Here is a 12,641-nt window from a genome sequence, read left to right on the forward strand (position 1 = left end):
TGTTACGCCAGGGGAATCTCACTGGTTGATGGTCGAACAAAACCTCTGCCAAGTGTCAGCCACGTGTTTAAAAACGTATGCCACGTCACCCGTGCCTGTTTTTTGGATAACACTAATTAAAAATATATTTATTAATTATATTAATATAAATTTAAATATAATAAAATATCATTATTATAAAAAAAGAGGTTCGAAAGGCTCATTTCCCTCTCTTCCATGGCGAAGAGGAAGAAATAGGCATGAAAGCCTGTTACTTGCTCGGTTTCGTAGAGCTTGCCTTCAATCCAAGAAGAGTCTACACTGGAAAGATCTGTTGATGAGAAAATACAAGTGGATGGTCACGAACAGAAGTCTGATTTGCCTCAATCTACTGAAGAGATGGGTTTGACAGAAGATGAAATAAACAAGAAAGTTGAGCTTTCGACTGCTAGAAAGGCTGCTTCTTCAAGCTGGGCGGACTCAATGGCGGCCGGAGATTTTCAAGCTTCAACCCAAAACCATTGGCAGCATTTCAATTTGGGTAATCTCTCCTTTTCTGACCAGAATCTTGAATATACTGAGCCTTTGTTTATAGATGGTAAGAAAATTGCTCAAGTTGATATTGAGGAAGTCCAGTGCCAGTCGGCCAATTGGTGTTCTGCTGTCATATGCATGGTTCTTGGAGCTAACCAGCCAATGGCTGTGTTTGAAGGGTTTATCAAAAGGGTTTGGGGTCATTTAGGGATTGCGCAAATAGCCAGGATGACAATGGGATTGACTATGGTCAAGTTTAATGATGATGCTACAAGAGATCATGTGTTGGAAACTGGCATCCTTCACTTTGATAGGAAACCAGTGATAATTCGGCCATGGTCTTCAGATTAGAGTGCTATTCGAATGATTCGTTCAGTGCCTTTTTGGATCCGGTTACAAGATCTTAGTCTTCAATATTCGAGAAGCAAATGCCTCAGTGCTCTTGTTAGTACAATAGGCAAGCCGATCATGGTGGACAAGTTTACTCGTGAATGTTCTAGAGTTCAGTTTGCAAGGATCGTGGTGGAGATGGAAATCACTGATAATCCTCCTAGGACAATACAATATTTGAATGAGCATGGTCAGTTAATAGAACAAGGGGTAGAATATGAATGGTTACCAGTGAAGTGCAAAACTTGTGCGGGTTTCGGCCACTCTATGGCTGACTGCCGCAAGTAGCAGAAAGATCAGGGGATTAAGAAGGACACTTCTTCAAAGAATTCCCCTATGACAGGGAGAGACAAGAGTGAGGAAGATGCTATTCTTTCCTCTAGAAATCCCTATTTAAAAAAGAGAAGTATAAATGAGAAAGTAGTTGTTGGTATGCCTAAGCTTGTTACTGAGGATCCGCCAGCTGATAATGGCCAGATTGTGTGTGAAAAAGATTGGCAATCTCCTAAGAAAGTGTTTTATAGGTAGGGGATAGCAGAGAGTAGAAAGCAGAGGGCTAACAAAGGTTTAGTTGAGCCAGGTCAGACTCAGTCCAATTATTTTGTGGTTCTCCAAGAACAGATAGAGAGAGAGAAAGGAGGATTAGGTGAAGCTAGCTCATCTCATGGATAACTGTAACATTTTGAGCTGGAACTTAAGGGGTTTGAATGGTCCGAAGAAGCAAGTTGAAGTTTTGAATCTTTGTAGTAAGGATAAAGTTGGAGTTGGTGCTCTTTTGGAAACGAAAATGAGGGGGTCAAAAGTTACTGAGATGATGGCTAATAAGTTTTTGAACTGGGATTATTACTCCAGTTCGATTATTGAGGGAAGAATTTTAATAATATGGAGGAGGGTCTATGTCAAGGTTACTGTGGTTGAAGAGACAAGTCAGTTTGTTCACTGTAAGTTAGAATGGCTGGTCTAAATTTTCCTTTTAGTGTTACTTTTGTTTATGGGCGTAACACTCTAGAGGAAAGGAAGATCTTATGGAAAAATTTACCTAAGAGTTCAGCTGATGCTTGGGTAATGTTGGGAGATTTTAATGCAGTTTTTAAAGCCAAAGATAGGGATGGAGGAAAGCCTGTATCTAAAGCTGAGTTATTCGATTCTTCTCAATGGTTAGCTAGTTCCCATCTTGATGTGCTTAAACAAAAAGGTTCTTTTTTTACATGGACGAATAATCAAGATGGCCATGCTCGAATTTATTCTAAGATTGATCATGTGTTTACTAATGAGAAATGGCTGGATATATTTCCCAATACAACAACAGTTTTCAAATGGGAAACAATTTCGGAGCACTGCTCTTGTACTCTCTCTATTCAGACCATGGAGCTCTTGGGAGTCAAATTGTTTAGGTATTATAATTTCTGGGCACACCATAAAGATTTTAAAGAATTGGTTCTTGATAGCTGGAGTAAGCCTTCCAGGGGATTGGATTACAGGCCATTTACCTTAAGACTTTGCGGTTAAAACACCAGTTGAAAAAGTTTAATAGGGATCATATAGGAGATATAGAAATTCAATTTCAGAGGACAAAAGTTGTGTTTCAGGATGCCCGTCTCCTTGCTAAGAAAAACCCAAGAGATTTAACTCTCCAAGATAATGTCAAGACTGCTGCTGAAACTTATATTAGCCAGGAACAGATTGTATTACAACTTTTTGACTCAAAGAAGTAAGATAGATTGGTTAAGGAAGGGAGACTCGAATACAGCCTATTTCCATGCATGCTTGAAGAAATGAAAAGAAGAGATTAGGATAGCTTCATTTGTTACTGAGCAAGGTAGTTTGGTGGATAATTTCTCTGAAGTGGTTGCTCATTTTTTGAACCACTTCAGGAGTATTATGGGTAGGCCTATTTCAGACAATAAGAAGATAAATGTCCACTGTGTTGAGTTGGGTCCCAAACTCAATGTAGACCAGCATCTATCCTTATTGAAGCCATTTTCTCACAAGGAAATCAGAGCAGCTTTATTCAGTATTCCTATTATAAAATCCCCGGGTCCCGATGGATTTGGCTCGGGTTTTTTCAAAGTCATGTGGCAGGATATTGGAGATGAAATATGTAGAGCTATAAGTCAGTTTTTTGAATTAGGCAGAATCCCTGAGGAGCTTCTTGATACCACATTATCACTGGTTCCCAAATGTGAGAACCCTTCTAGGGCTGTGGACTATAGGCCTATAGCATGTTGTTCTACCCTATACAAATGTATCTCTAAGCTGCTCTATTCTCGCTTAGCTAAGGTCCTTCCTATCTTGGTTCAATCTAATCAGGGAGCGTTTGTTAAAGGCAAATCAATAGCTCACAACATAATGATTTTTCAAGACCTTATTGAGAATTATGGGAGATCAACCACTTCTCCAAGGTGTGCAATTAAAATTGATATTAGTAAAGCTTATGACACAGTTGATTGGTGGTTCATTGAAGATCTTTTAACAGCGTTGTGTTTCCTTGAGAGATTTATCAAATGGTTAATGACATGCTTGAAAAACACATCTTACTTACTACTCATGAATGGCAGAGTTCAAGGAATATTTAAGGGTGAAAAGGGGCTTAGGCAAGGGGATCCTTTGTCGCCTTTTTTATTTGTCCTAATCATGGAATATCTCACTCAGAGGCTTCAATTGGCTGCTCTTGACTCATCTTTCAGATACCATCCGATGTGTAAAAGCCTGAATTTGTTGAGCCTTTGTTTTGTAGATGATTTACTCTTATTTTGTAAAGGATCTATGGCTGCAGTTGGAGTGCTAAAGAGTGCCCTTGAGGAGTTTAGTGCTGTTACTGGGCTGGAAATAAATACTAGCAAATCTCATGTGTATTTTGGAGGAGTTTCAACTAATGACAGGAAGAAGTTAGCTACTGAGTTACAGCTGTCTGAAGGTAGATTTCCCCTTAAATATCTTGGTGTCCGTATGAGGCCAACTAAATGGAAGCATGAAGATTGTGACATCATTATTCAAAAATTTAGAATGAGAATTAATAACTGGGCTAGTAGGCACCTTTCATTTGCTGGTAGAATCCAGCTCATTCATTTTGTCCTATTTGGTTTAAGAAACTACTGGATGGGTATCTTTATACTTCCTCAAAGTATTATTAAGGAGATTGAGAAATTATGTCGAGGCTTTCTTTGGGGAGTTAATGGTAACCAGAGTAAAATTCATTTGGAATCATGGACTAAGGTCTGTCTCCTGAAAGTTTATGGTGGACTTGGATTCAAGAATGGCTCAGCTTGGAACAAAGCAATTCTAGCTAAGTACATATGGGCTATAACTGAGAAGCATGACCTGCTGTGGGTTAAGTGGATAAATTTTGTGTACTTAAAAGGGTATGAGTTCTTGTCTTATAGGCTTCCCCCTGACATCAGCTGGTATTGGAAAAAACTGTGTAATCTCAGGGATATCTACAGCTATGCAGAGCTAAAAGCTGCTGGTAGTGCTGGAAAATTTCACCCTTCTAAGCTGTATAACAGCTCTCTATGTCAACAACAAATAGACTATCACAGAGCTGTTTGGTGCCGACTTTCCATACCTAAACACATATTTCTTCTTTGGCAAACAGTTAACACTCAGCTCCTAACCTGTGATAATCTGCTCAGGTTAAATGTGGTGCTTGAATCCCTGCTTTGTCCTGTCTGTGGAGTATCTATTGAGACTCATGGCCATCTATTTTTTGATTGTTTTCTATCTAGGCAGATTCTCCTAATCATATTTGGCTGGTTGGGTTTTCAAGCTTGGCCTGCTGATTTTTCTAGCTGACTGGTTTGGCTCTCCAGTAGGAGGCCTGGAATAATGTTTGACATCATTAATTCGATTCTAGCAGCTGTAGTGTATGGAATTTGGAGGAACCGAAATAGATGTGTGTTTGATAGTTGTTCTTGGTCAGCCAATAGCATTTCTACTGAGATAAAGTATAGGATTAAGTACAGAATTTTCAATGTAAAAAAAAAAAAAGGAAAATTTCAGTACAAGAGCAGAGGTTTATAGATAGATTAATCATGTAATCTGGTTTGGGGTCTTTTGGCTGCTTGTATTTAGCATGGGTTGGAGGGTTTTCCCTTGTGGTTTTGGTTTGTAAGAATTGATTGTACTGTTCATTGTTTGGCTTGCTGGTTGATTTTTGAAGTAACTTTCTTCTTGATAAAAAAAATATCATTATTATAATAATATTTAATATAAGACTACTATATATAATAATTATATTAATATAAATTCAAATGTTATAAAATATCATTATTGTAATAATATATAATACAAAATTATATATTTAATAATTATATTATTATAATTTTAAATGTTATAAAATATTATTATTATAATAATATTTTATAAGAATAAATATTTAGTACTTATATTAATATAAATTTAAATATTATAACATATCATTATAATACATAATCTTAATTTTTATCAAAATAATTATCATTTATGTTTAAAAGGTTATCATATTATATATATATATTTAAAAAAAATCATAAACAATGTTTTGGTTTAATTTATCATTTAATATGTTTATGTCATTCTTTTATATATAATATTGTTTATTTATTTGAAATTTATATGACAACAAATTCAATAAAATAAATAATAGATTTTATAACTAAACTTAAGCAAACGTGCATTGCACGTTGCTTGTATCTAGTAATCTTGAATGCTAGAAAGAGAGAGTTCTTCTTTTAAAGAGAGAGAGAGAGAGAGAGGAGAGTGATCAATTCACCAATTAGCCCATATCAACCCTTTAAATAGTATAGGATCATCATCAGACTCAACTAATGAGATTAAAGCATTTAAATTTAAGTTTTGGAGTTAAAACACGTAACTGTATGAACATGCACATATATCCCAGGCAATGCATCGCCTAACACCAGGGGATGAATTGCCTGGTTCGTTGTAGCTATTTTCACGGGCCAGGCAATGTGTCACCTCCCAGGGGTGACGCGTCGCCGATGCCTCTGACTTTGCACTCCAAAATTTGTCTCAAAACATCCCAAAGGTACTCTTATATACTTAAAATAAACATTTTGGATCCAAATAGATGATTTATAAATGCCTATACCGAAAGCCAACTTTCACATGTTGACTTTTGTGAAATCGTTATTTTTTTGCACCTCATCGTGCCTAAATACTTTCACCATATATTTAACCAAACACAACAGTTCCTCCCCATGAAAGGAAACTCGAAGAGACTCAAGGGTGGCCAAACGACAATATGACGGACGATCCGAGCCATACCCATCTCCTAGCTTGCCCAAGAAAAGGAGGGAGTACAACCGGTCATCCGAGAAACGCCCCCGAGATGGACCAAAAATACCAGAGTACAACCTCTCAATATTACATGCTGAAGCTGTAGAAACATTAAAAGGGCTTGGAGAAAGAGTGAAGTGGCCCGAAAAAGATGAGAACATCAACTGACTAAAGGGATTCCATGGTGACCATGGTCACCAAACAGATGAATGCATCGCCCTAAAGCTCGAAGAACTTTTTGAAACACGACCACCTATCTGACCTCTTTATAGACAAAGGCAAGCGAACCTTCCAAGAAAGAGGAGACATACCAGATAGTCAAAGAGAAGTGACCCCTCCAAGGCCACCAATTCATGAACGAACAATCAATGTGATAATAGTGTTGGGGGAGAGTGAGATAACACCACCTCAAAATTTAGAATCTACACAAAAATGGATTGACATAGGCTAAATACAGATTGAGAAAGATTATGCAAACCCAAGTTGGTGAATGATCTTCTTCAACTTTGATGAACCTTCAAAAACCCCTTGTAGAACCACCACTTTGAGCAAATCCTTAGAACAAAAGCAAAACAAAAATTCCAAGGCTTATACATGTTGTGGAAATTATGTATGCAAGAATATGCAATCATAACAAGTAATAAAATAGTAAATAGAGTATCGTTCCTACGAGGACTGTTACTAATTACCAAGAATCAATATTTATTTCTAATTGATTTGACGAATAATGAATAGAGAATTTACTAACCTAAAATAAACAAACAATTAATCAAAACAATAGAGAACTCAATAACAAATATATTAATTCAATGGATAAAGATATAGAGCTATTAACTTCATCAACTATCCACCTATTCCTCTCTAATATGAATTTAAGAATTCCTATCTCTATCATGATAGTAGATTACAACTGTAAATTATATTCTTACTAGGAATTATAAGTCTCTACAACATGCAAATTTCCTACATCTCTATGGTAAATTAGCAAATCACAGGAATTAAACACGTAATCCCTAAGCTACACAAATCATACGGGTACTCTCGTTCAATATAAATTTATGATTATTTGACTATAGCATATTTATCCTTCACTTCTTATATCTCAAGTTAAAATCATATAAACCATGCAATTATTGGCCAATTACTCACAAACATTAAACACAAGTCAAACAATTCACAATATTGATAGGAAATTCATAAAAACTACATTAGATAATCATAAGGTTTCTAGAAGAATCCATTGACACTCTAAATAAGAAATTAGTTCATGAAAAAAAATAGAAAGAGAAGAAAGAGAGAAGAGTAAGTGAGAAGAGAGAGAGAGCTAAAATAGTCTAAAGCATTATTTTTATAGTGATAAGGTTGTCAAAATAATTCTAGATTTTTCCCTTTTTACTTCATAATGCTCCAAAATATCTTTATTTGAATTTCAAATTCCGTAACTCTAGCTTGTGTAATCTTGTAGCTCAAATATCACCAAGTAAACATCCGAATTTGATTTTTCTCTTGAAATAAGCTTTTATAGGTCTTTGAATAAGCTTTACAACGCCATCAAGAACACATAAATTAGATAAGTAAGTCAGAAGATATGGTCAAAATACCGAAACTATCTCAGATTCAAAATATCTTAATTTTTTCCAACAATTTAAGTTTGATTTCTCTTTTATCTTCTCCAATCAATTCAAATAAATATCTTCTATTGTTTTCTCTTGATTGAAGATTTATATGAAATATGTAACACCCTGGATAACAAAGACCATTACACTGTGTGTTTTGAAATAGTGCAAGACTTGCTAATCAAATCGTTTGAACAGTAATGTGATCCTAAGGTCAATTACTAGGTTATGTTTAAAAGATTTTGAACATAAACGGTTAATTTTCATTAAAATAGACGTTTCGTACATGGGATCCCAAAAACAGGGTTTAAGAGACAAATTTACAATTCTCAAAAGTTATTGTTGACTAGTTTTTAGGTCAACTAACGCGGAGTTAAAATAATTAATTGGAGAGCTTTCATTTAGACAATCAATAAACCATAAATAAGCCAAGAACTTAATAACTATGAGCAATGAATGATAAAAGACACCAGAAACTATAGAGGTTCGGCACCAAGAAACGGTAATGACCTTATTCCTCTTAGATTTGTATTGATCTTTAACGTTTAAACAAGATGACATGTGAAAACAGGTACGATTCTAAGTATAAAACAAACAGAATGGCAGAAATCGCTATTGAGTGGTCCTAACAGGCTGGTCAGTACATTTCTGGTGCTGGTCGGCAAGCTAAAAATCTGAACCCCTTCCACAGTGGTGGAAGACTTGCATTTTTACTGTCCCTAATGCCAGACAGCTGCGTCTACACCACAACTGCTGCAAAATATCCCTTCCTTTTTGGGGTAGCTGTAGTCCTATTCTTCAGGAGTTTGACCGAGATTTCAGGTAAACTGTTAGGCGTGTGGATGATGTAACTGACTTCATTTGACCAGGTATACCGGGTTTCCTGTCGAGCATACCGAGCAGCCTCTTTCCTGTCGAGCATACCGAGCAGTAATTGTTTTTCACCTGGCAAGTGTGCTCTCTCTAGCTTGTTGGACTATTAGTGTAATGCCCCGGATTCCCTATTATGGTTAATGGCTGGATTAGTAGGCCGGGAGGGCCATAACTGTTTAATTATGCCATTAAATGTGTTATGCATGTTTATGAGAATTATATTATTATATGATGTTAAATGCATGCTTGTGAGTCCACATTTGTTTACAGGGGTATTATGGTAATTTGGCCCGTTGAGGGTATAATTGTATATTTGTATGTGTGATAATGATATATTGTGAGACCACATTATAATGTGGATTGGTTCGAGTATTCCGACATGAGACGATCATTAAATGTGATTATCGGTTTGGTCATAACAGGTTTGAGCTCGGGGCTCGAGGTGAGTCTCGGGGTGATGTTAAAGGTTATAGCGTTACCGGGGATTTTAGGGTAACGGGTTATGAAATATTGGTGTTTGAGGATTTTGAGGTTAGCGGGAATTGGGAAGCGTTAATTATGATTAACGGGTTAAGCTAGATGTACCAATTTTGCCCTTGGGTTGGTTTAAGAGGTTTGAAATGGTATAAGGGCATTTTGGTCTTTTTGGAAGGATATATATAATGTTAAGTGGCTTAGAAGGCTGTAGAGTAAGCAGGGCAAAAACAGAGGCATTATCTACTCCCTTCCCGTACAACCTCTTTCATTGTCTTCCTTGGTGTTTTGAGCTCTAGTTGTGGATTCAACCAAGAGGAACTTCAAGACTGAGTTAGTAGACTAAGTTCTGCTTGTGTGGGAGGTTCAAAACAGGTTTTAAGGTAAGCTTTGATCATTGAACTCAAGCTATGCTCTGTTTTCGTTTTAGCTTTTAGATCATGAGTTTTGATGTGGAAAGTATGAATTAAAGGGAGTTTTTATGTTGTTTTGATTGGGGTTTGATGAGGGTGAGATAAGGGTATTGTTTGGGGGATTCAATTATGTGTTTGGAAGAGGTTTAGAGAGGGTTTGAAGGTCTGGTTTGAGAGGAAAGAGCTCAGGGAGAAAAGCTGGTTCGTGTGGCCGACTTAGCCATTCTGGGCTGAGCGCTGCGGCGCAGCAGGGGAGCGCCGCGGCCCTTGGCGCCTGGCAGATGGGGAGCTTCTCTGTCAGGGGGGCGCGGCGCGGCCCAGCAGAGGGGGCCGCGGCCCTTAGAGCCCATTTTGCTAAAATAAGGTTATTAGCTTGGGGATTCAAACCATAGGCCTCGGGGTTGGACCTAGTACCCGGTTGGGTAGTATTTGATGTCTCGGGGGCTGGGATTTAGTTTGGGAACCCTTGGTTATCATTTTTATTGATGAATCCTATATTTTGGTTATGACCAGGTGACCGTCGAGGAATTTAAAGGTTGATCGCTCTCAGGGGTCGTTCATATTATAACACTCACTCGAACCAGAGGTAAGAAAACAGTGTATGAATATAGTTGCACCCTGTACAAGTATATAGCATGTATGATTTGATATTTGAGGCATGCTGGTTGATATATGTGGACATGGATTGCATATCAAGTGCTAGTGAACGCTGATTACCTGCTTGAGACACTGACTAGTCAGGGACCGACTCTAAAGTCGAGAATCATGCATTGAATGGCTCTATAGCATTAATGCCTGACCGACCCTAGGGTCGAGAAACTTACAAGCGCTTGCCTGGTCTACGACCAGATGATTATAGCCAAGGTATATGACCCCGGTGACCGTTTGTCACAAGGCTAAGGGACGTTGTCCATAGTTTCGACTCTAGAGTCGTGAGGAAGGTTATGTTGGGGACTAATCACCTTGCACCTGTCCTAAACAAACTTATAAATGAAACACTTATCGATTAAGCCCTGGTGACCCTATCGTCACATGGCTAGAGGGAGCGATGCTCATCACTGTGACTTTCAGCTATTGTCACCTATTTGTTGGACTGATAGACCTAATTGGTTATCATGATCGTTGATGATATTATATCATGTTTTGTTATGTTTTCTTGCTGGGCCTCGGCTCATGGGTGCTATGTGGTGCAGGTAAAGGGAAGGAAAAACTTGGCCAGCCTTGAGTGGAGAGCTTGGGCGATGTGATGTACATACAGGGCCGCTTGACCGCCACGGTCAAGGAGTTCTCAGAGGGACTAGGGGTTTACCCTATTTTTGCCGCTTAGGCCGGCGGGGATTGTATATATGAACTGTAGAAACTCTTTTGTAACATGAACTACTTGTAAACATTTTAAAAAGGCTCATGAGCAGTGTATTTACTTAATGAAAAGTGCCCTTTCCTTTTTACTGGTTTTATACCTTAACCTGTTAATGACACTTAGATCACGTTTTAACCAAAGGACTCGGGTAGCGGGTCAAATTTCCGGTTCACCGTTCACCGTAACTGTTCTGGGGTAACCAGGGCGTTACAATTAGATGCCTATACCACGTGTCAAGAATATGATGACATGTTCCCACACTATGATGCCACATGTCCATCCTTCATGTCATGTCAGCTGTGTATATTTTTGGGATAACATTTGCCCCCCAAGTTTGCAATGGTGTTGAGTAGTATGTAAACTTTCCTTCTGGATACCACCCTGTCCAGCTTGGTCGGGGGTATGTTCTCTTTGCTACGTGACAACTTTATATTAATAAAAATGAAGACCTTTGCACTTCTCCAGGTTTTCAAGAAAAGACTTTTCACCTTTTCCTGCCTCTTATTGATACCATAAAGTGTCATAATGGCTTCTCTTAATAACTGGACCATCAATTTGTCCAGTTACCGAAGAGTGGCTGATATGTTGGGCGGTTGAGGCGAAGTGATTGGAAGGACGTGCTGGGTGGTGTGCTGACGTGTTTGAAGAGATGGGCTTGCAGCAGTTGAAGGGATGTCTCATCAATGCTCACACACTACAAGAAAAAACAGTATTCATAACACTTAAAAACTGCTAACCGGGACTATTGATAACACTTCTGAAAATGCTAACATAGCCCCTGTTATTAAAAGTCCAGTCTTTTCTATAACATTATTTGAATGTTATGTTCGGTGTTATCTTAAACTATTCAATAACACATTTTTAGTTGCTATAATATTCAAATAATAACATTTAAATAGAGTTTTTGGTTATAAATTTGAAGTTTAATCTTATACTTTTTTCATGACACTTTTCAACTGTTACATTTGATTATTTTGATAACATTTTTAGTTTGTTATATTATATAAACCATAACGATTTTTTACGCTTATAATATGTTTTTGAATCATAACATATAGTAATAAAATTGTTACTTTAGTGTGGATAATATATTTTAAATTATTTTTTGATAAGTATACTTATATAGTTTTTTTTAATTAAAAGATTTTCATTATTGTATTTTGATAAACAAAATCAAAATTAATCATAAAATGTAATTCTCAAAAGATTGATAAACCATAAGTATTACATTAAACAATAACTAATTCAAACCATGAATGTGTCTACTTCATGAGATCTTAGTTCTAACTTAAATTTGAAAGCTTAACATAATAAAGTTTTATAATCTTGAACATTTTTTACTTCAAACTATAGTTTGGATGATGCTATTGTTGTTGATGTTGTAGCTGTTCTTCAGCTTATTGTGCTTGACTGTGAACCCCAGATGGTGTACTAGTCCTTCGAGGGAACTTGTTCAAACTCTCTGAAAAATAAACAGAGAAAGATAAGCAACAAATATAAAACTGCATGCTAACAAGAATGAAACTATTCTAATAAGAAATATAATCCAAGGTCAATAAGTCTTGGAACCCCTTGTAATCTGGTTTTGGTATCAATAAGTTATTCAACATACTAGTGTGCATCAGCAATACAAAGACCCACGAACAGATTAATGGTGTATTCAAGAGACCACTGACACTCTTTAACCACAAAATATAACTCACCTTCAAGAAAATCTTTTACACT

General features: G+C 37.0%; 1 protein-coding gene across 1 annotated transcript; it reads left to right on the forward strand.

Annotated features, from left to right (window-relative positions):
• Window positions 1–876: 876 nt before the first annotated feature.
• On the forward strand, window positions 877–12,351 carry LOC133799949 (uncharacterized). Its single transcript, XM_062237935.1, has 7 exons — window positions 877–1,093; window positions 1,247–1,427; window positions 1,603–1,844; window positions 1,991–2,297; window positions 2,438–2,614; window positions 2,778–4,535; window positions 12,270–12,351. Exons 1-7 carry the CDS (start codon window positions 877–879, stop codon window positions 12,349–12,351), a joined length of 2,964 nt encoding a protein of 987 aa, XP_062093919.1.
• The last annotated feature ends 290 nt before the right edge of the window (window positions 12,352–12,641 follow it).

The sequence above is a fragment of the Humulus lupulus genome, chromosome 9 (genome assembly GCF_963169125.1).
Source record: "Humulus lupulus chromosome 9, drHumLupu1.1, whole genome shotgun sequence".
Lineage (NCBI taxonomy): Eukaryota > Viridiplantae > Streptophyta > Magnoliopsida > Rosales > Cannabaceae > Humulus > Humulus lupulus.